General features: G+C 40.7%; 1 protein-coding gene across 1 annotated transcript in view; it reads left to right on the plus strand.

Annotated features, from left to right (window-relative positions):
• HDAC7 (histone deacetylase 7) overlaps positions 1-24,142 on the plus strand; it is a 348,234-nt gene that overhangs the window by 130,025 nt on the left and 194,067 nt on the right. Inside the window, exon 2 of the mRNA XM_088465963.1 lies at positions 2,736-2,796. Coding sequence (XP_088322089.1) covers position 2,796 — 1 coding nt within the window. The 5' untranslated portion in view covers positions 2,736-2,795. The remainder of the gene's footprint in view (positions 1-2,735; positions 2,797-24,142) is intronic.

The following is a 24,142-nucleotide window of genomic DNA, read 5'->3' on the forward strand; positions in this document are numbered from 1 at the left end:
AGGTAAGCAGATAAATTTGTATATTGTATATACTGTATACAGTAACAGAAACATTAATAACAATAATTCATTAACAAACTGGAGATATGGGCAAGGATTTCCCCTATGGATCTGTATATTTTTAAAAATACATTTTTAAACGTACATGTTGTCCTTCTTTTAACCACTGAACTATCTAAAATAAAAAATTACCAAAAAATGCTCAGAAATTGTCATATTTTTATTAAATAAAGTTTAAGTGCATTTTAAAAAATATATTTAAATATTTAAAAAAAATATATATATATATATCAGAAAAGAACAGAGGGCCTGATTCAGACCCGCTCGCGAGCGCTGAGCGCTCGCAAGCGTGCCGGTGTTGGGCCAGTGCGCATGCGCATGACAGACCCGGCTCTGTCGTGCGCATGCACGAGACCCGGATAGCGACGGGCAAGCCGTTGCTATGGGTCTCGCTACAAATGGGGCGTGCTGTCGATGGTGAGTGACAGCACGCCCCATTTGGTGGGCATGCCGGGGGCGTGGCTGGCCAGACGGAGGTGTTCCCATGGGAACGCCTACCACCTGGGGCCGGCCCCACTGACATCACAAGTGAGTGCTTTTGGCTCTGATAGAGCCAAAAGCACTCCGGGGCTTGCAGCAGACGAGACCCTACCACAAGGGTCTCGTCACAAGCCTGATGGTCGCGATGGTCTTGACCATCGCGACCATCTTTTTGGCCGCTCGCTATAGCTGTGGGTGGTCACCCACAGGTATGCGAGCGGCCAGGAGGGCACTCTAAAAAAAGAGAGGGAGGGCACTGATTCAGAGCGAGCGCTCTGAAAGAGCGTCCAGCTCTGAATCAGGCCCAGAGTTCACTCACCAGGGCTATTCTTCAAAGTGTAAAAACAACTTACTTTAATAATCACAGCATTGGTGCAATAAAAAGAGTCGATGTTTCGACTGCAGGAACCCTCTGTTTGCACTGGAGGTGTCTTGTCAAAGGTCTTGACAAAGGTGGAAACAACTACTCTTTTTATTGCACCAATGCTGTTCTTTTCTGCTATAGATATGGTGGTTGTGCATCACCATTGAGGTTATCACCCCAGGCAAAGCCTGTACTTTGAATATAAAGCGTGTGCTGGCTGTCATTTAAAAAAAAATATATATATATATATGTATATATATATATATACCTAGGGGGCGCTTTGCACCTCCCCGTGTCCATAGTCACCTCCCGCCCCCATCAGAAATAGTCCCCCCAGTGGAAAAATATTAGCACCCCCTAGTGGTAATTAGACTCCCATGGCAGAGCCCTCACCTTTACCTCACTGTTTAGTGCCCCCCAAGCCATGTGTCACTATACATTTTATTTTTTTAAATATATCTCCCCCCCCAAGCCAAAAAAGTTTTATTGGGACATAACCCACCCCTTCCCCCACAGTGCAAAGATGTCCCCTCCCATTTCCACCTCCTCCATGGCATAGCCTCGCCCCCTTGACTTATTTCAGTGTGCAGCAGTGTGTGGGGCAGGGAGTACTGATCATCAGTCCCCCCTGCTGCAGTTGATCTCTGCACACAAAGAAATGAGCAGACCCGTCACACTTTTAGTATAGGCGCATGCACCCCTGAGTGCTGCTCGCACATCATTCTGGGGCACTATTTCAGGGGACCTAAGTAGGAGGACGGGGGATCCTCCATTACAGATGGGGGATCCGGAAAAGCAACACTAACACGTGAGATGCGACCTGGTCAGGTAACGCACTCGTGGCTGCGGTCGCATCTCATGCGTTAGTACCAGGCAAGGGGTTAAATATCTGTAAGACAATTTTTTTTCTACTGTATGGAATTCCTCTGGCTTATGTTTGTGTCATCAATAGTTACTGCATGCCGCTACTGCATGCCGCTACTGCATGCCGCTGGAGATATACCTGAGAATGCGCCACATGACATATTTGAAAGGTTTCATTATGTCTGTTCATTAGCTTTACTTGCCATAAAATAAGAATGAGGGTGGACACACACAAATACTTAGTTTCCATTCTTTGCATATTCCACTCAAGCTGCCATCAACGCAGTATGCCTGGTAAAATAAGGATCAGCGATCTTTATAAATAAATGGGACGATCAAGAGACACTGAAGGACCATCAAAGTTTCCCCATGAACACAACAATCAGCTTTCACGGTCTGTCAGGCGTTCAGGAAATTGTGATTGTGATAAATGATCTCTATTTTACCAGTCAATCAAGCTGTGGTCCACTTGCACGGATCATAACCCAGGCGAAAACTATGCGCCCGTGCTTATCCTCTATAATTGCTGGAGGCAAGGATGTTCCAGGAAATAAACTGTATCTTTTGAATTTGTTCTTTTTTGGTAAAACGATCAACTGTAAATCATTCATTCAATAATACAACATTGTTCTGTTAAATATTCCCATCTAAGTATGCATGCTTCAACTTTATGACGTGATTTCTTTTAAATATAATCCAGCAATCTTGTGTATTCTCCATCATTCTATTATTTTTAACATTACAGAGAATAAAACAAATCCACTTTTATAATTATTTCATCAAATTGAAGTCAATACTACAATTATTTGTATATGGTCTGGCCAAGGATAACCTGTCCGTCCTTTCCTTAGCTGCCGGGAATGTATTTATTAGACGCAGGTTGTAACAATCTGTATATTATCTATTTAATATTTTATGAGTATACACCTCCTACCCGTTCTAATAAAAGGTCCTTTTTTATCTTTAGTTCTATGTGATTAAAGAAGAACTTACAAATAAATCTGAAGTCAATGGAGTGTTGTGTTACAGTAAGTACCAATTACATTTCTTTCTGATAGTCACCAAGCATTAAGGATCACAGAGAAATATATGAGCATAATCTGTTAATGTTTTATTTTCCATGCTTCATTATTGATTATTAGAAAATAGTGATTGAGATTTTCTTCTGCATACAGTAAGCCCTAGTTTTATAATGTTGCTGTGCACATGTCCAGTGTTTCCAAACAGCATTGATGGTGATATTTCAAAATAAATTAGGTTTATGTATCCGTATTTGGAAGTGTCATATGAGTTAGCAAAGTGCCGAGCTGTATAAATGGTATTTTATTATAGACTGGTGCTGGCAGTGCATTGTTGTGTTATTAATGAGTTTATGCCAATGGAATATGATGCAAATGTTTTGTTATTGGGCAAAACTGGATACGAAGTTCTGCCATTACACTTTGGGAAGAGTGTCAGAATAGGGTATAAGGGGGAAATGTATCAAACCTTGGAGAGAGATAAAGTGAAGTTACATATAGCAACCAATCAGCTTCCAGCTTCGATTTATCTAACACAGCCTATAAAATGATAGATAGAAGCTGATATAGGCAATTTCTCCACTTTATCTCTCTCAATGCTTTGATACATCTCTCCTACAGACACTTAGGGCCTGATTCTGAGTCACATGTAAAAGTACCAATAGATGCAGCTGCGTTCACTTTTGCATGCGCCCTAAGAGGCCTATTTATCATCACTCATGGGCTTGTTACTTAAGCGGAATCACTAGGTTCCGTATGTTCTAAGTAACAGGCCCATTAATTATTAGGGGTCTGATGTGGCCGCCCCATGTTCAGCATACTCTGAAAACTGAACATCTTTAAATGGCATTGTTTCCCAGAGCCCTGCAGCTAACTTTTCACCCCCTATGGCTGTGAACTCAGTTCACAAATGTGCACTAACACTGTCAGCAGTCTGTCACTATAAATTAGCTGCGGAGTCGGCTGTGTTAGGGATCACGGGGATAGCTGTTTTTTGGAGCAGCTGTCCTCGCACTGAAGTAACACAGAAGTGATACAGTACTGTCATATCTGCCACTGTGGTCCTACGGACACAGAGGGGTCTATTTACTAAGCCTTGGATGGAGATAAAGTGAGTTAGGATAAGTACCAACCAATCAGCTCCTAACTGTCATTTTTCAAACACAGCCCTTGACATGGCAGTTAGGAGCTGATTGGTGGGGACTTATCCTCACTCACTTTATCTCCATCCAAGGCTTAGTAAACAGACGCTATAGTCTTTTAAAGGCTTTAGGTGCATATTGATGAATATGCCCCTAAATTCTCTTATTGGCTACATATATAGTTTTTTTTTTTTATTTCAACCTTGCCTGCACATAAACACAAATAAAATACTCTGTGCTGCTGCTAACATTTTAATTCTCTGATCGACAGCAGTTTGTTTTAGCTCCTCCCACTCTAGGTCCTGCCTGGCCGCTTGTAACAACTTTGGTAAATGAATATAATAAATGTTTTGACTCTAGTGGCACTAACCTCTAATGGCATAATATAAAAAGATACTATGCTTATAGGTATCAACTTCAAGCTTGATACATGTTGCCCCAATGGAGGGCTATAAAGCTCAATACACCAGTCCCAAACGAGACACAAACTGAAACAATAAATTGGTGGGTAGGAAACTCAGACTGCAAAGAGTATTTCACATTTATTGAAATAGCCAGAGATGAAGGGTTAACTGGTTTTGCAAAGACCATATTTTGGTTTACCCACTTGTCATACAATAGAGGCAAAAAGGCACAAGGACAGGTAATAGCTAATATCGAAACCCATCACGGAAATTATACTGAGAAGAAAAAAAACCTCACATGATGTGAGAGAAAAAAAGGTACATTCAGGTTAGACCACAAACTGCTTTAAAAAAATATTCTAACACAAAGCGGCAAGACAGGGGTTGGAATGATCTGGCTTTCAGATAGACACACAGAAGTAACACGATCACAAAGAAGGGAGGATTGTGGGTAACAGTCTTACTGATGGAGAGTCGCGGCAAAGGTAAAACACTTTCTTGTGTTTATTTTTATCTGTGTGTTTTTACAGTCCAACCTTAAAACAGGTAGATCTGCCCATAATAGTCTAGTACCGCACCTTACCCTGTTATATCATATAATGGCATAAAAGTTATTTTGAGAATGCATGTTCACTTCCAATGTACTGCACACTTGGATAGTGTTTAGATATTTTCTGGGCAAAGTGTCAAATCCACAGCTCGAATGTATTTATTTCTTTATTACCGTTGCTATCGTATTCCAGACTGATTGCAAGTTAATAAATAATCCCTCCCCTTCTGGGACATTTTCCACATTGGAACAGGTCTTTCGGTGTGTGCAGGCATAAATAAGCATATGACACATGACATGCATTGAGAACTGTGGCTCTTGGTGATACCATGCAGCTCTCAGTGATACCGCACGCTGGATGTTACAGTAAAGAATGAGACACTTCCAAAGAATGACATCATGGTAATTGTAGTCTGCAACACTTCTGGGGAGCCACAGGGTGCTAGACAAGAGAACGGGCATAAACTGTGTGTAATATTTATTGTCTTTTCACAATGCTGTATAAAAACAATACGTCAATACCTGTTTTATTCTAATTTTGAAATTAATAAAAGAAAGATACATACATATGCTACAGCACTATTAAACAATCACTGCACTCTATACACTGTATTGGATGAAATAGGCACACTTGCTTATTCATCTATTTTTATTTTATTTTATATTCTTTTTGGGAGGGGGTTACGTCATTTTATTTGTGGGCCAATTGTAGTGCAGAAAACCAGAACAGCTATGTGACACCATTTTCTGTCTTTTTCTAAAGTGATCAGGGTCAGGGACGTGCGGTCACTCCCTCCCCTATCATACTCCCTGTCATGCTCCAGAGGTTTGATACAAATCTGTGTTTTAATACATGTGCCACCCCAGCCATTGACCTCACCGCACATCACTGGTTCTGATTAAGATTAGTCGGGGCTCCAGGGTAAATACAGTAATTTATAGTGGCCCCTGATACTAAAACCTAATTGTCCAACATAGGCAGTGTACCTCCATCTAGTCAGGTATGTGCAGGTTAGACAAATCCTCATTGACATCCTCACTGACATCCTGTAGTTATGGCTGCCAGCCTTTTTATGGTGCCAGGCAACAACCAAGCACAGCTCTCTGACAACAATCATGCTGCTGCACAATAAGGAGGGTGGTAGGCACCATGTGGGAGGAGGACTGATCCGTTTTTGGGTGCCTGCTCTGAAAGTTCTAGCAGTGTTTTGTTTAGGTGTTAAACAGTTGGCATCCATTTCTACCTGTGGGCTGTGGAAGGCATGAACATTGGTGGACTGTGTGTGAGACAAGTACACTTACCCACATCACAATTCTACAACTACAGTGACAAAAGCCCGGATTGTCGTAGGGATAAATGAGAGATACAGCCAGGAGCTGAAAATTCTGATCACCCTACTTTATCTTGATAACTTTAGCCAACTTTTCTAGTGTTTATAAAATGTATTTAATAATTTGCTTTTGATTAATAAATATTGGGAAAGTGTATCAGAATCAAATATGGGATTGCAGCAAAGACCTATAACAAGACACATTTCACACAGTGTGCAATTAAATGAACATTTGTCTTACTGTAGTTACATTGTGACTTTTATATTGCTTTTCAATGATCTTTATAATATTCACATTTACATTTAATTTGATATGTACATCTATGTAGTATAAAATTGGTACTGATTAATTAGTTGTTAATTACAGTGATGCATTTACTGTATATTTGAATAATTTGATTAATATTAATGTAATTTCCTGCTGTATATTGTATATTTGTCAGTATTTTATTAAGTTTGTTTAGTTTATTTAACTAGTAAAGAAAAAATTGTGCTTTACAAAACTTTTATAGAGATAATGAGATACTTTAATTATAATCAGGTGCAACATCATATTTAATGTAATTCTTTCTATAATTTATATATAATGATATTGCAATCTGTATTGTGATTTCATAAATTATTGTGGGGGGGGCTATACTGTATATTACTTTATTCAGTAAAGTATATTAATATCTACCATTGTAATGACTGTTGTTGGGTGAACTTTTTTAGCTTTACATACTGTATATTTCTATCAAAGCCACAGGCTGCACGGTGGCACAGTGTTTAGCCTTAACAGGTTTATTTCCTCAATATGCTCTAGTTTCCCCCATAATCTAAAAAATAGGCTTTCAGTTTGATTGGCTTTGGTTGAAAAAGATTCTAGCATGTATTTTTTGTGTGAATATAGACTGTAGGCACCACTGGGTTAGGGAGGGGTATGAATTAATAATCATTCTCTGTGTAATATGTTGCCACTTTAAAGGTGCATACACACGTAACGATTTTTTGAACGATTTAATTATAACGACGTCGTTATCGTTCAATCGTTCTAAAAATCGTTCAGTTTCTGAGTTATAACAATGAATGAAAATCGTTCAAAAGCGCGCTCCCATTTGTAGTTTGTAGTTTGTAGTTAATTTCATACTGTCCAACATAACGATTTTCATTAAGGGAAGGAACATTTTTCGTTCATCGTTGTAAAAATCGTTCATTACACTTCAAAAAATCGTTCACTTTTCAAGGGAAAATCTGACAGATAATCATTGGTTACAAAATCGTTACGTGTGTATGCACCTTAAGACATACCAAGTCGCTTGAAGCAATAAACTACTTACCGTAGTTACCTGAAATGAAAGCTACAGTCTTTTTTGTACCAACATTATCTAATTATATTATATTTCACAATTTTAGACAATGATCAAATAAGAGCCAAATTATCCCATCAGAACCTGCAGCGGGTTAGGTACGGGATGCCAGTGCTCGGGATCCCGGCGGTCAGAATTTTGACACTGGCATCCTGATAGGGTTAGGATACCGACACCTGTCAATCGGTATCCTAACCCACCCCCTCTCCCTACCCCTATCCCTTCCACCCCAGTACCTAAACCTAACCTTCCCCCTAGTGCCTATACCTAACCTCACCCTCCACGCACCCTACACCTAACCCTCCCTCCTTAGTGCCTAACCCTAACCCTCCCCCTAGTGCCTAACCCTCCCCCTAATCCCGGTTCTTACCTTCGGGATGCTGGTGCCAGGATTATGTCAGGTGTTGGGTTTTCTGAGCGCTGGAATCCCCTCGCTCGGTATTATGACTGTATCCTCCTACAGCATAGTAGTAGTTGCTTTAATATACATAAATCATGATAACCCATTTTATGCCAAAAGAAGGGGTTTTCAGCACAATATCTTAAGAAAAAACAGTTCAAAACAACAGCAGACATTAGACACAGGGATGGGCGAGGACGACCAGGAACAACCGCACGAGATTGAGCAAATGCCTTCTGTGGCCACACCCATAGTAATGGAGACAAGAGGGAGTGCGCTGGCTAAACAGGTCCATGGAGTGAGGGCAGTACCATGGCAGGAGGACAGTATCCGCTAAGCACATGTGAACAATAGTGGACTCCTGAACAATTTACAAACAATTGGCATGGTGTGTATGTGTACTTACCACATCCAAAGAGGACGGTTGATCATTCTCGGGGTTGTCCACACCCTGCTCATCAGGGACACTGTCTACCATCAGGGTTTGTGATGCTCTGTTCATGGAAGAACTTCAGTAGGTGGTAGTACCACAAGGTGCTTGTATACATGTCATCTGCCCCAGCTCCAGATGCCCACGAATCCTGCTCTTTCTTATGCTCCTTCACATAGACTGTTCTGAGATTTTGTATTTTTGCCTTAACCTATTTTGGACAGGCATCATCATGATATGGAAAAAGTAAATGTTACCAGCTCATCTATAGCAGCAATTCTCTTGGTCTTCTTGCTGTAATGTGGACTTTTTACATGCCATAAACACTCATGGGCGCGATAGCGCTCTAGGAATCCCGTCACAAATTGACGTACTCTAGCACTTGTCATTTCTGTATAACAACAGAACATAAACTGTTTAAATACATATTTTTAATGTTAACCAGTAGGGTTATTTTAGACAATTTAGTTTGTTTTTAATGTGTTAATAAAAATAATAAAAAACACTGTCTGCACATTTGCATAGTACATTAATATGCACCATTGAGTAGCCGTTATATTTGAACATTGGTGTGCCAGGGGTATAAACATTGATGTGCCAGGGGTATAAACATTGGTGTGCCAGGGTATAAACATTGATGTTCCAGGGGTATAAACATTGGTGTGCCAGGGGTATAAATGTTGGTGTGCCAGGGGTGTAAACATTGGTCTGCCAGGGATATAAACATTAGTGAGCTAGGGGTATAAACATTGGTGTGCCAAGGGTATAAATATTGCCAGGAGTTGTCAGGGTGTACAATGAGGTTATACTCACTTCAAAACACAGGCCCTGATTCAGAGCCGGAGGCTCTATCAAAGCGCTCGCTCTGAATAAGGGCGTTTTGGGGTTTTTTGGAGCCAGCCTCCAGGCCGCTCGCTAAGCTGTGGGTGACCACCCACAGCTTTTGCGAGCGGCCATGTGATGGTCGCGATGGTCGCGACCATCGGGCTTGCGACAAGACCCTTGTGGTAGGGTCTCATTCCCGCAAGCCCCAGTGAGCTACCTGCTCTAATAGAGAAGGAAACTCACTACTGACATCACCCGATTTGTCATTCCGATTTGGCCAAATCGTGCAAATTGTGCCGATATCGTCCAGGTATGTATGCACCCTAGGCTGCTATGCACAGGTATAACTAGCCCAATAGGGAACAAAAATTACATTGTTTCCTAAGACTGCTACCCAGATACTGTGAAGTTACAAATTTGAAACAATACTGAGAATATCAAAGGAACATTAGCAACAAATACTATGATTGCAAATGGAATGATTTTCGTTGATATAACAGATAGAAAATAAACTATAATAAACAAATATCACACATAAAATTATTGGAGAATAGAAAGGGATACCGTACAGGTGGATAATAGATATTATAATTCTTATTCACACTGTTTCTAACTAATATCACTACTATATTTTAGAAATTCGCTGCTTTATATTATAGGGTATAAAATAAAAGTTACATTTTAAATTAAATACAAACACACTATTATGTCGTAATTGGATAATTACAAGAGATAATACTGTATGGTAATAGGAGTAAAGTAAAAGAAACCCCTACTTTTTTTATTTTTCTTCTAAAACAGGGTATAGATAGAGGGTATCGGTGGCACTTCCGTCTGTCAGATAGGAATTGGAATTAGGGAATAGAAATAAGATGATAATATAAAAATGTTCCAATTACTCCTAGAAGTCACCCACAAAAATATTATGTTGTCATTAGACAAATGATTAAGGACAAATATCAGTGCAGGATCTCTCCCTTCACTTCCTTAAAGCCATTGGTATAATGTATATAATGAACGGCTGAGATCAACATGAGCAGTGAGAGAAGGGGCACAAAAATGATAAATGTGGGGGGGGGATGGGAGAGCCCTTCGACCTAAGTGATTTAATAATTATTCTAATATTTAAAAAAAACCATCAACTACAGGGGCATATTCAATTTGGAGCAAAAAGTCCCGTACATTTTGCATGCCAGACTTTTCGCCGACAACGCTGGTTTTCCATGTGAAAAAGTATCGCGCTCGTCCCCACTTATCCCCGAATTCAATTACAAATCGGCGAAAACGGGACCCGGCGAATTCGGAACTGGTGAAAAGTCCTGTCAGATTTGGGGAAATCAGCCTAACACCCCCCAAATGATGCACTGACATTGGGGATCACTATAGATACCCCCCGAATAGGCCTGCTGAAGGTATTTGGGGTACTTAAATGCTCTTCTTCTTGGTCTTGGTCTTGAAAAAGTCTCTGGACTAGAGAGACGAAACGCGTTGACGTCATTGCCACCAAGTCCTTCCACCACGTTCTACACACCTGCACCTTTGGAGAGATTCCGGAGCTGACCGTGGAGCTACAGACAGTGGAGACACTGGTCTCACGGAGCGCTACCATCCAGCCCCCCACAGTGACTATATCGGTCCGGGAGAGCGCTGCTATTCAGATTTTGATAGCGGTAAGACACACTCTCTCCTTCACATTCATACGGAGAGAAGGAAACTATCTGTCTGCCGCTATACCTTCATTTTTATCGGCGGACATACTCTCCTACGGGGAGACTTCACTATACAATAGAAGTCTGTAATTCCAACTGGTTTTCACAAAAGTCAATTATATGCTGGGACGCCAGCACGACTCATTACCACTTTATCTACCTACAAGTCAAAGACAACTATTCTAGTTGCATATATCAGGTGTTAGAATGCAGTATCTATAAACAGCGTGTACAAGGACTAATCCAGTACCATTCCATTCAATTGAAGTGATACGATTGAACTGATCTGATACATTTTAACTGTTTCACTTTTGCTCAACAGAAGATTCATTTTCTGATACAAACATTTATGTTGATACAATTTATCTACTCATTTGTTTTTCATTTACATGTTCTTTTTTTGTATATGTTTTATGTATTGTGTGTATTGTGCGTATCCAATTTTTAGAAGTAATAATCTTTTTTTAACACAGTGTGTGCTCTGTTGCATGAAAAAACATTCCATATAGTCAGATGTGATCACAGCGCATTGCCTGTGTCGTACTTAAATGCTCTCAATAGCTGTTAATTAGCGTCTTTGCATAAGTGGTGAAGAATAGCATTTAGCAGGTTTTTTTGCAGAAAATAAGTAGTCCCAGCAAATTTGGGGTGCATGAAAATGGGTGCTAGCATATTTTAAAGTTGCTAAAGTGAAGTTTTAAAAAATGTAAAAAATCCACCTGACGCAACCACCTGCAAACTTAAAAACACCTGGGGCATATTTGGGGACCCCCCTGAAGTCTATTTCATTAGGTTTTAAATTTGTCCTCCAACTTTGGACTTTTTCGCCTTCAAAATGAAAGTACTTTTTTGGGGTGATCTAAAGTATTTTTTAAACTTTTTTTGATGCAGTTTACCTTTGGGGGACTGTCCCAAGGGTACAGGTTTTTTTTTTTTTGGCAGTTTGCACCCCAAAACACCAATTCTGCACTTTTTCTCAACACCTGTTCATAGTCGAAACTTTTTCGCCGGTTCCATTGCATTGAGTTTCTGCACCGGCGAAAAGCCTCAAGAATTGAATACGGAGGAAACTTTACGCATGGCGAAATGACATCATTCGCGATACTTTATTGGCAAAAACGGCTTTTCACACCTAATTGAATATGGCCCATAGTGTTAATTAGAAAAATAAAACAAATTTGCAAAAACTCTTTATATTAATTTATAAACAATTTATAAGTGAAGTTTAATTTACTATCTCTATGTTACTTACCAGAGACAGACATAAACTTGTCTGCATACACAATATATATTGTTTCTTCCACTAATACCAGCAGCATTGTAGAAAAGTTCCATTGTAGTAGCATGAACTCCATGTTCTCTTTTTCTAGTGGACATACAGTATTGGGCCTCTGTAAGCGCAGCTGCTACATGTCAATATTTATCATTACCTAGTTTAGTGTTAATATCAGTGTATAATCAATGTTCTATGTATCTCTGTTAAAAACTGATATAATACATATTATCATTTAGCTTGCTAAAAATAATTTCATTATTTCCTTGTCTCAACAATGCTTAATTTGTTTTATGCTGCAGCCTTCTGTAAGTGGTAAAAGCATTGTACGTACATAGTAATATTAAAAGAGTTGTTTGCAGAAAATCTTTTTGCTGCAGCCATTACATGAGTGTAGTAAGGGTCTATTTATGAGGCAGAGAGAAGCAGAATTAAGAAGATGTTAATACTAGCAGCAATGTGGGACAAGGATAGCCAGAGAGGGTTTGCTGGTTCCGATATTGGTCCAATCTCTATGCTCATGTATGACATTACTGCCTACTCTTTCATTCTCCTCTGCGGGCAGAGCCCAGAGAGGAGATGCAGATGACCAATTTGGCGGCAGCTTCGGACTCTTTATGTCAATTGCGGGTTCGTGTGGAGGGGGTGGAGCTAGAACAACGCAACTTGCATCATTTTAGCACTGCCCCCTCCTTATGAACCCGCAATACCCAGTATTATCTCACCATCCTGCCTAATTCCCCACATTAGCCACTCATACGCCTATCACTGGAATAACCTTTAGGGTCTTCACGTGGGCCCTGGAATGTTAAATTGTGGAGCAATTACTTCTATGTCACTGAAAAATGCAACGATATATAATGATAGCTACCATATCCTGAACCACTGATGATAAATAGATACCTCATTCTAGAAGTGCAGGTAATGCATCTGCCTACCTGCCCCAGATCATGATCTAAAGATTTCACTCATACCAGTATGTATTGTGCATATATGCCATATATCCAATAAAGTGCTGTGCCCTGTGTACAGCGCCAGACTAGAGTGACTTTCCGTCCTGTGCCAGCAACACTTCTGCAAACATCACCCTGAGAACGCCATTTCAAAATTCTGGCTCCTCCTCTGTGACTGGAAACCAAGCGTTGCACTGTGTTGTTAGTGTGCAGTGCCGGACCCCTGATCACTGAGGAGCAGCCAGCAGTGCTGGGAGAGTCTCTGGGGGCAACCTGGCATCACCGAGACAGATGAAACGGGGATGTACCGCAAGACCGCACTCCCTTGCCCGAGAGGCCATACACCCTTTTCGGGAAAGCGCACCTAAGGTACGCATGAGGTGTCTATTGGCCACAGTGGGTGTCACCAACCACAGGGACGCCACTGGGCAGCACCGCATGCAAACCCCTACTTACTGTACTGCCTGTGTACTCCTTAATAGTCATACTGTTCTAGCAAAATACTAGAATGGATGACATACACTGAAGTTCCAGCTCAAATTATTATCTGCAATCAGTGAAAAGTATTTTGCTTCATATTACACTTTCCATCCTAAGAGCAAAAGCCTATCAAACACAGTAATACAGCATAACAAAATAGTTTCTGTTAATGCATTTTACTGTTCATAATGTCATAGTTTCCTGGAACAATTGTACTAATACCTTCTTAAGAATGTACTTAAAAGTTGTATTGCGTTTATTAGACAAATTTACATTGTGTATAAATACATTACATTTTATGTTAGTTATATTAACTTTCCTTTGACCACTGAAGTTATGTATTGGGATGTTATATGAAATTTATTACAGCAATATTTAACACTAGATATTTTAGAGGAAACGAGGTAATGGGTAGGGAAAACTGTTTGAAATTGGTTCCAAATGGTTTACAGAACATCACAGTTAAGTGGTATTTTTTGCTGGTGTGAAAACTATAGGGGTTTTCATTTATTTCTTGCTAATAACAATCTAAAAGGAATTTCTTCTCTTGTTTAGCTCTTGCTAAAACAATCTTCAATACTGAACAATCAAAAAGTGTAAGGGATTTATTTACTTAATGATTCTCTGCACTTTCGGCAGAATGTAAAGCATGCAGCATGTATTGCCTTTATAAAATAGCTGCTTAAAAACCTGTTGAAAAACTACAGAAAATCAGTAGTTTGCAAAACTGATTTAAACCGCTAACTAAGTTTGGAGAAAAAAGTTTAACTTTCTTTTAATTATACTTTTGAAAGGTTAATTGTTTTCTGTTATAATTAGTATAACCATAATATGAACTGTATACATGCTTAGGGGTATATTTACTAAAGTGAGAGTTTTTAGAATTGGAGATGTTGCCCATAGCAACCAATCAGATTCTACTTAACATTTAACTAGCACCTTCTAGAAGATAATAGCTAGAGGCTGATTGGTTGCTAAAAACTCATCATTAGCCGGTAGTGGTCTAGCTGAACTGCCTTTATTAGTAATTATATATTTTTTTGTTATTTGTTTACATTTTAGGACAATATTTATATGGATAATCCTGTACACAGGATATTAATACTTGAATATTATGTATTTGGTATCATCTATTCGTTGTGGATTTTGTTTACCTTTTTATAAGCTAAGTGTTTTTTGTACTGAGATTTATTGACCCTGCACCCAATTATTGAATAAATTGTGTGCGATTTTCCTATGAACTGTTATATATATGTATAAGAAATGTATATATATATATATATATATATATATACATCGAAGACGGCGGCACTCAGGTGTGGAGAAATAAGGTCACAAACAGGTAGGTATGCTCCAATGTTTCGGAGTAATTTAATACTCCATTTTTAAGGTACCTTCCGTGTAAAGACCACTACAGAGGTCTTTACACGGAAGGCAACAGGGAATTTGATTTGCATCCTTGGAGTGCCGCTCTTTTATAAAAGTGAGAAAGTTTGTATGTTTATTTGTCCTTTATGCACAGCCAGATATTTGTACCTAACCCCACCAAATTTGGCATGGTGATGTAGTTTGGCCAGAATTAGGTTTTTGCCTCGGTTTGAACTTCATCAGGGCCACACACTGTCACACATTCCCATAAAACTGGGACACCCTTAAATTACACAGGTTCTGGGGCTGAGGGGCTGGCTTCATAAGTACACTGTCACACTCACATCTCTTCCAAAGTGCTGTGTTATATCACTTTTACATGAAGGGGAGGGGGCGGCAATGTCCTTCATTTCCCAAAAACTAGAGATGTGCGGGTTTGGTTTTACTCTGTTATTTTCGCCAAAATTATTGCAAGTTCGGATTAGTTCAGATTTATTCTATTGGCTATCCAAAACACGTGATAGCTGATAGCCAATAAGATGCCATTTTTGAGATCCGTACATATCCGAGTAAAACCGAACCCGCACATCTCTACCAAAAACGGAGGTGTGTAACTTCCGTTGGGGGGGTATGGAGAGGCCAGGATCTCCATCGGCTGACAGAGATTTCCTGGCCTCTTTTACTCTTCCGCGGAGGCTGGCTTGTGTGACCCCATGATCACTCAACCTGTCCAAGGGATCGCAGATGATCCTACCTTGGATCACAAATGCATGCAGGAGGCGTGACAACTGTATTACCATATTACAGCTATCGCAGCTGCTAGCATATTAGCAGCTGCAATAGCATATCAGCTAATTCGCCCCCTCTGTTCTACAGTGATTTCTGAGACCCAAGTGATTTTGGAAGCTATACTGATTTATGTTCTGTAAGTCATTCTGCTACTGATATACCCCAATCCTGCACTGTCATTTACTCTTAATTTACATAGTTATCCTGATTATAGGCGAAGACAATGTAAAAAAAATGAAGGCTGCAGGTGTACTTCAGGGTCCAGTCTTCAAACCGGGAAACACAGGGTATCCCAGCTAGTTTTAGATATTTTAAATGGTCGAATCCAATTGTGGAAGTATTTACTGCAAATTGTGTTTTTAGATAATTACTGTTTGAATAAAAAAAAAAATAGGTACTTGTGTACTTTACGGACTCATTGCAGAGAGAACCCAATGAATGTTTTAAGTGGTACTTGTGTACTTTACGTACACAAGTACTGAAAGCTCTCCCCACCTAAAGAAAAAAGTTGTCCCCTCGCGGGCTCCCATGCACTTGCCGTGCTTCGGGCTCGGTAACTCGCTACGCGCGCCACAAGGTTATATTCCCCCTCTATGCCCACTTGGATGGTAGGGAATGATGCTGGACACTGTGAATGACGCTGGACATCAGGGTCCTCTCCGTGAAGGGGATTTAGATTTAATAATGAGTGTAGGACACTTGGGTTCTCTCTGCAATGAGTCCGTAAAGTACACAAGTACCAACAAATAATTAGTGTACAACAGAGCAGTTATTTTGCAACATTTGTGGTTTACGGCAATACCTCTTTTTCTACTGCAGCAGGTATATATATCCTAACGATACTGGATCAGAACCTCTATACACTCCTTCCTATACCTTCTAATATCCTGCCTATACCTTCTAATATCCTGCCTATACCTTCTAAGGATGACGCTAATTTGCGTACGCAGTCATACAGTAAATAAAGACTTAAGACCTGGAATCTGTGGTTCCAAAGCACAAGTATTATTCAAGTAAAAGTACAGTCAGTTACACGCTATTGATCCAGACACAATTCAGCGCAAAGGAATTATACAGACCCAAGTACAGTATACATATGCAGCGCTTCCGGACCAGATGTTAGGCATCAGCAAGAAACCCCTTGTCTATCAGCATTCAGCACGAAGACTAAAGACCCAGTGTTGGAGCACACATATTTATACCCCCCAGAAATAGACAACACAATAGGGAAGTTTGTTGCTGATGCTATACATCTGTTACAGAGCATTTAACAGGCTGATTCAAATAGACACAACCCAGCCTCCAACAATTGAGGGTCCCTAGATTCCCGCCACATGCAACAGCCTAACAGTTATTCATATCATATACATTTTATTGCTTGAAGTCTCTGCGGTCCATAAGTTGAGAATGCATGATGCGATCTCCCCACCGATAATGCCGGAATACTGTGGAAAGAGTATGCATCAGTACAATACCAAACACGGCTTACTTATCATGTATAAAACCTTAGTTACCAAACAATCTTTATTTCATAGCATTTATACTAAATGAACAAACTTAAATCTTATACCTTAAAGCTTACGAAACCTTGTATGTAGATATGTAATGTGTGAGAATGCGGGGTTTGATATAAGGATGCTAGTTAACTTGGTGCAGATGCGTGCACATTTAGCTACTAAACGGTGTTTTATCTTATGCATTCGCTAATATGCGTCTAGTTAACAGCGCAATTGTGCGTATTACTGTGTATATGAGAAATGATGAAAGATGCAATCGCATGGTGCTAATAGTAATATCACCATATGTACTTAATTGTGAGTTTATCTAAAATGTCGCTGGGGCGGCCATTCGCAAAATGGCGTCTTGTGATTTCATTTCCAAGATGGCGTCTTGCGGCCAGTCGCAAGATGGCGTCGCCGCGATTCAATTTTAAACTGATCTTGTCTCAGCCAATTATCTAGCTTCGACAGTCCACCCTTCCACCCTTTGATAGCAAACAACATGCTATCACAATCTACTCCTTGAATTTAATTTAGGCTTACATTTACATATTATTTAGTGTTATTCTGGGATGGCACAAGGTGGTTCTTAATCCATCAATAATGTGTCTCTGGGTGGGGACATAAAACTACTATTATACGCACACCGCAGATCTTGGAAGATCATGTGAAAGGTGTGGGAATGCACCAGTCATATAAAGGCAGTCTTGGAGGGGAATAGACACTTTACATTATCTGAGGTGTTCTAATAATAACATTTCAATAATACATTCTATGTACGTCTAAATATAATACATCAAATGATGGTATTTCCTAGTTCAGGGTTGTAATGCAGTTCTATATTTACCTCGGTATTCATATTGTCATTACTGACCACGATCATAGTTTCGTTCTTGCGTTTTACTGTATTTTTACATTTTCCACACTTCAACACAATAGGAACACACCGGACACATATGCCAATTATTATGATGACAATTAGTATAAGGATCAAGAATTTGCCAATGCTAGCAACCACTTCCTGGACCCATTCCCCTAGACCTGAGAACCATTTTACTGGGTTCAGCCATGAAAACCATCCTTCTATCTTTTCCCCTACTTCAGCCACTGAAGCGTTATGGTTCTTACGAAACTCCCATTTTAGCTGCAGATTTTCATCCATCTTTCGGTCTATCACCTCCTTGGGGTCGCTGGTATCATTGGTGACATAGGTGCAACATTTTACTCCAAACTGGGTGGCCAACGTTACGCAATACCCTCCAGTAACAGCAGTTAAATAATTCAACACTAGCCTGTGTTGCACCAGTTCTTTCTTGTACGCTTGCAATTCTTTCCCTGTATACCTGAATGTGTCATCGTACATCTCGGTGATATTATCTATCAATTTAGCAAGTTCCTGAATATACCTAAAATTTAATGTACCCCGAGCAATCCTGGTGGGATCCAGTGTGACTAAAACTTGAAAGCCAGTTGTCTCACTGATTAACTGAGTGGCTTTATGCACAACACCAGGTATCATATGTCTTTTGCCTCTGTGTTCATATTGTGTGTGAAGATATGGTGATGGTGTGTTTTTATGTATACCAAGCATTTTAACATGTGTGAGGGTCATAACTTCTGGGTCTACTCTTCCCAGGTAACACAAACCTTCAGAACTCGGGGAGAGCCATTTATACGCTTTTCTTCCACATATGAAATATACATTATTAGGGAGAACATAAGGAATGGTATGCATCATTATCATTAAACACATTTCCCTTGCAAACAATCCTATTTCTGGGTCTTCCATCTGGTACATGCAAGTTTCTGGTTGTATTATTTTTGCACACTAACCATTTGGCACCTTACCAATAATTTCTTTGGTGGAACTCAATGTATACCGATACCTAAAATGTTTCCCACCAGATTTAATTGAGCGTAACAGATCATGGTTTATGGACTCATTATCAGCTCTTTGTGAGAAGGTCATCGTCTGATTATTCCCCGTCACTTCCCAACTCCCGGGTTTATTGGGGTTGGTTATGTTTAAACACAAAAGTGATCTATCTACTTGGAATTGATAGAGTTTGAAATGAGGTGGTTTGGATGAGAGGAACTTTCCATCCAATATGTTCCCTTTCTGTAATTCTAAAATTTCCGTGATATTCAGCGGAAATGGCACCAACCCTACATTATGCTGTCCCTGTGGCACATGTGAACACACCCAGCAATCAGTTTGATTTAACACTTTGCCTACCATGCTATGATAATCCTCTAAAGGATACCCACCCCAGTACGGGTTATATTTAGGTTGGCACCGTTGGATACAGTTCTCATCAACTAGGGACCAACATAGCTCACAATTACAGGAATCTTCAGATGATAAGCCTCCACACTGTCCCCGAGTATCCGGAATGACAGCTCTCTTAACAATAACAGTACTAAGATTGGTCAGACACTCCCCTGATTGGCATTGCACTCCTCCTGACTCCACTCCATCAGCATTGCCATCAGCTCCCATTTCCTCGATCGGTCTTCCATCACAGAAACTGGATATTCCCGAACCGACCAAGATGGTGAACACTCTAAAAGAGAATATGAAAATGAACACAGCAGGCCCATCCATTGTCACAACAAGACCTGCAAGTTTCTTTTAGTTCAGGTATCTCACTACAACCTTTTCAATCCTCCCAGAACAAGCTCGCGAGCGACAGGTCCACACTATCAGCCTTGTCTCCAACTTGTTTCTCCACCGGTTGATTGACCTTTTTGCAATGAGTAGAATGGACCCAGGTATCTCTCTCTGCCACCTTCAAAGATGTAGTACTTGTCAGCAGCACCTGGTACGGACCTTCCCACCGATCAGTCAAACAACCTGAACGCAAGAAATTTCTGATCATAACATATTCTCCTGGTTCAACATCATGACAGTTAGACAACAATTTCAGTTTCTGCTGCTGTTGTTTTAACTGCTTACTCATTGATATAAAATACTTTACAGTTACCTCGTTGTTACCCTTCAGGTCTTCCTGTGGACTTATAATCAAATGAGGTTCTCTACCGAACAGTATTTCAAATGGGGACAGATTTAGAGGGGGTCTAGGAGTGGTCCTTATGCTATGTAAGACCAAAGGCAATGCTTCTGGCCATCCTAGTCCAGTCTCTGCCATGATTTTACTTAACTTATTTTTAATAGTCCCATTCATCCTCTCTACCTTGGCACTGGCTTGCGGTCGGTAGGGGGTATGAAGTCAGCTATTAAAACCCATCAGCTTACACATATTTTGGAAAACATCACCTGTGAAATGAGTACCCCTGTCACTCTCAATGATTTTAGGGATACCGTACCTGTATACAAATTCTTGAACTATTTTCTTGGCAGTAAATGCAGCAGTATTAGTGGCCATTGGGTAGGCCTCAACCCAGTTAGAAAATACGTCAGTGCACACTAATACATACTTAAGGTTCCTGCAGGGTGGTAATTGGATGAAATCAATTTGTATCACCTGGAAAGGTCCATCAGTCGGTGGAATGTGGGACGGTTCGGTAGGGATCGCTTTCCCTATGTTCTTCCTCAAGCAGGTCAGACAGGACATTGCTATCTTTTCTGCTTGTGAAGAAAAACCTGGTGCGCACCAGTATGCTCTCACCAACTTGCACATACCTTGTTTGCCCAGATGAGTCAGACCATGTGCTGCCCAGCCAGGCTGGGGTAATATGCCTTGGGGGCTGATGGCTTACCTTGTCCGTCCCTCCAGAGCCCAGAGGACTCTTGCCCACATCCCTTGGACTTCTAAATGGATCTTTCCTGAATTGAACATAAATTTTGCATCTCAATTAATTTCAGCATATCAATTGTTTGGAAAGACATAATTTTTTCAGTTGGAGAAAACATTTTAACCCTGCTGCCCATTTTGCAGCTTCATTGGCTCTGTTGTTGCCCAGTGACAATGGATCATCCTCACATGTATGGGCTTTACATTTAATTACTGCCACCGCTTTGGGCAGTTGGATTGCTTCTAAAAGCTGTTTTATGTGTTGGGAATGTGCAACTGGTGTGCCTGCTGCTGTCATAAAATTTCTCAGATTCCATAGAGCCCCCAAATCGTGCACCACCCCGAATGCATACCTCGAGTCAGTGTAAATGTTAGCAGATTTGCCTGCTGCCAGTTCACATGCTCTAGTTAGTGCTACTAACTCTGCCACCTGGGCTGAGTGAGGAGGACCAAGAGGCTTAGCTTCTATGATGTCTGTTTCATTTACAACAGCATAACCTGTACATAATTCACCTGTGTCTGTTTGTCTATGACAACTCCCATCCATATAAAAAGTCACATCCACATTCTCTAAAGGTGTGTCATGTATGTCAGGTCTAGCAGTAAAGGTCTGATTCAGAAATGTCATACAATCGTGCGTATCATTATGTCTGCTGAACTCACCTCCCGCCAGCAACTCCTCTCCTTCCAACCTTTGTACATCATGTTGTACATATAGTAAATACGTAGCTGGATTCAGCGTGCTGCAACGTTTAACAGTAATGTTTGCGGGTGCGATTAGTGCTAGTTCCCATTTGGTAAACCTAGCCGAAGAGACGTGTCTGGTTTGAGCTGAGTTCAACAGAGCAGATACAGCATGGGGAGTGTAGACAATCATATCATGACCCAATACTACATCCTCACTTTTACTCACCAATAGAGCAGTAGCAGCTACACTTCTCAAACAGGTGGGGAGTGATCTCGCCACAGTGTCCAATTGGGCACTGTAGTATGCTACGGGCCTACTGGCATCACCATGTTTTTGTGTAAGGACACCTGCAGCACAACCATCGGGTTCCGTACAATACAAATCAAAAGGTTTTTCACAATCAGGTATTCCCAATGCAGGCGCTTTTGTCAGACTATCCTTAAGATTAAGGAAAGCCTGCTCTGATTCCTCTGTGTGTACGACACGATCGGGCATTGAGGAAGAGACTAATTCCTGTAAAGGTAAGGCCAAAATAGAAAAACCTGGGATCTGCATTCTGCAGTATCCACACATTCCCAAGAAGGTATGAATTTGCTGTTGATTCTGCGGCAGTGTCATGTTTTGTATGGCCTGGATTCTATCCATTGTAAGATGTCGTAAACCCTGTGTTAGGCAGTGTCACAAATATTTTACTCTGGATTGACATGGCTGTAGTTTGTCCTTAGCCACCTTGTGTCCTGTATGCGAGAGATGAAGTAACAAAAGTTTAGTATCATTTAAACATGACATAAACGAGTCAGAACATAGCAATAAATCGTCCATATATTGAATTAGAACAGATCCATTGGCAGGTTGAAAAGATTGTAAACAGTTGTGCAATGCCTGGGAGAAGATACTGGGGCTGTCTATGAAACTTTGGGGTAACCGTGTCCATGTGTATTGTAAACCTCTGTATGTAAATGCAAATAGATACTGACAGTCAGGGTGGAGAGGCACAGAGAAGAAGGCAGAACAGAGGTCAATGACAGTGAAATGGGTTGCATTTGGTGGGATCTGCATCAGAATGACAGCTGGATTTGGCACTACAGGGAATTGGCTCTCTACCACCTTATTAACACCTCTAAGGTCTTGTACAAGCCTATAACCCCTCCCACCAGACTTTTTCACTGGAAAAATGGGACTGTTGGCTATACTAGCTGTACGAACTAAAATTCCCTGTTGCGATAATCGCTCAATTATTGGAAAAAACCCTAATTCTACCTCCTGTTTTAGTGGGTACTGGGGAATTTTTGGAGCTTGCCTACCGCCTTTTAAATATACCATTACAGGGCTTAAGTTTGCCATTAATCCAGTGTCCTGTCCATCCTTAGTCCAAAGGGAATCTGGAATTTGGGACAACATTTCATCTACCTGAGATGGATTTTCATTTAAACTTGTAGAGTGATACATTATCCTTTGGGGAGTGTTCAATATAACCCGCACCTCGTGTGCAACTCTCTCTGGGATATCTAAAAATACACCATCAGGGGTGCAATATATAACACATCCCATCTTACATAACAAGTCTCTACCCAGCAGGTTAGTAGGAGCAGCAGCAGCCAGGAGGAAAGAATGCCTGGTATGCAACGGCCCAATAGTAACCTCTGTGGACTTTGTTAAAGGATAATGTTCCACTTTACCTGTTACACCCATTGTTGGTACTGTCTCGTTGGTCACCTGTAAATTAATGGGAGATTTTATCACTGACCTGGTCGCCCCTGTGTCTACAAGAAAATGATATTCAGTACCAGCTGCATCAACCATCATGACCGGTTCTTCCCTAGTACTTCCCGTTAACCTGACTATCTGTAGACTACAAGTATGACCTGACCCCTAGTGTTGGCTACCATTCTTCAATAAAGCATTTACGGCCACAATTGGAGCTGGTGCCTGCTGGACATTTGCTGGTCTCTGTGCATATCCCTTATGGGGATATCCAGGTCTCCCCTGACTTGGGGTTCCTACTCTTTTTACTGTACAGTTCCTACTTAAGTGTCCTGTTTGATTACAGTTAAAACATGTTCGTGGATCGGGTGAAGACATGTGTTGTTGTGAGGTTTGAGCAGAGGGTAAAGGTGGTGGATATGGGTAAGGATAGGGAGGGTAAGGGTATTGTGGGGGATATGAAGTTTGTGAGTAGTATCGGACCTGTGGTTGTATCGGGTTAGTGGGATAGAGCTGTGATTGTTGTTGCGTAGGGTTAGTGAGGGCATATACTTGTTCAGATGTAAGTGTGTGTGCAGGTGCAAGTGTGTCTGTTGGCTGTGATGTTACCATCATTCCCTCCAGAGCTTGGATACTGACAGCCATTAGTTTTTTGCTCTGGGCTTCTCTCTTCTTTGAGATGTTTTTATCATATTCGATGGCGGTT

This window comes from Taudactylus pleione, unplaced genomic scaffold (assembly GCF_031769625.1).
Source record: "Taudactylus pleione unplaced genomic scaffold, aTauple2 ptg000065l, whole genome shotgun sequence".
NCBI classification, from domain to species: domain Eukaryota; kingdom Metazoa; phylum Chordata; class Amphibia; order Anura; family Myobatrachidae; genus Taudactylus; species Taudactylus pleione.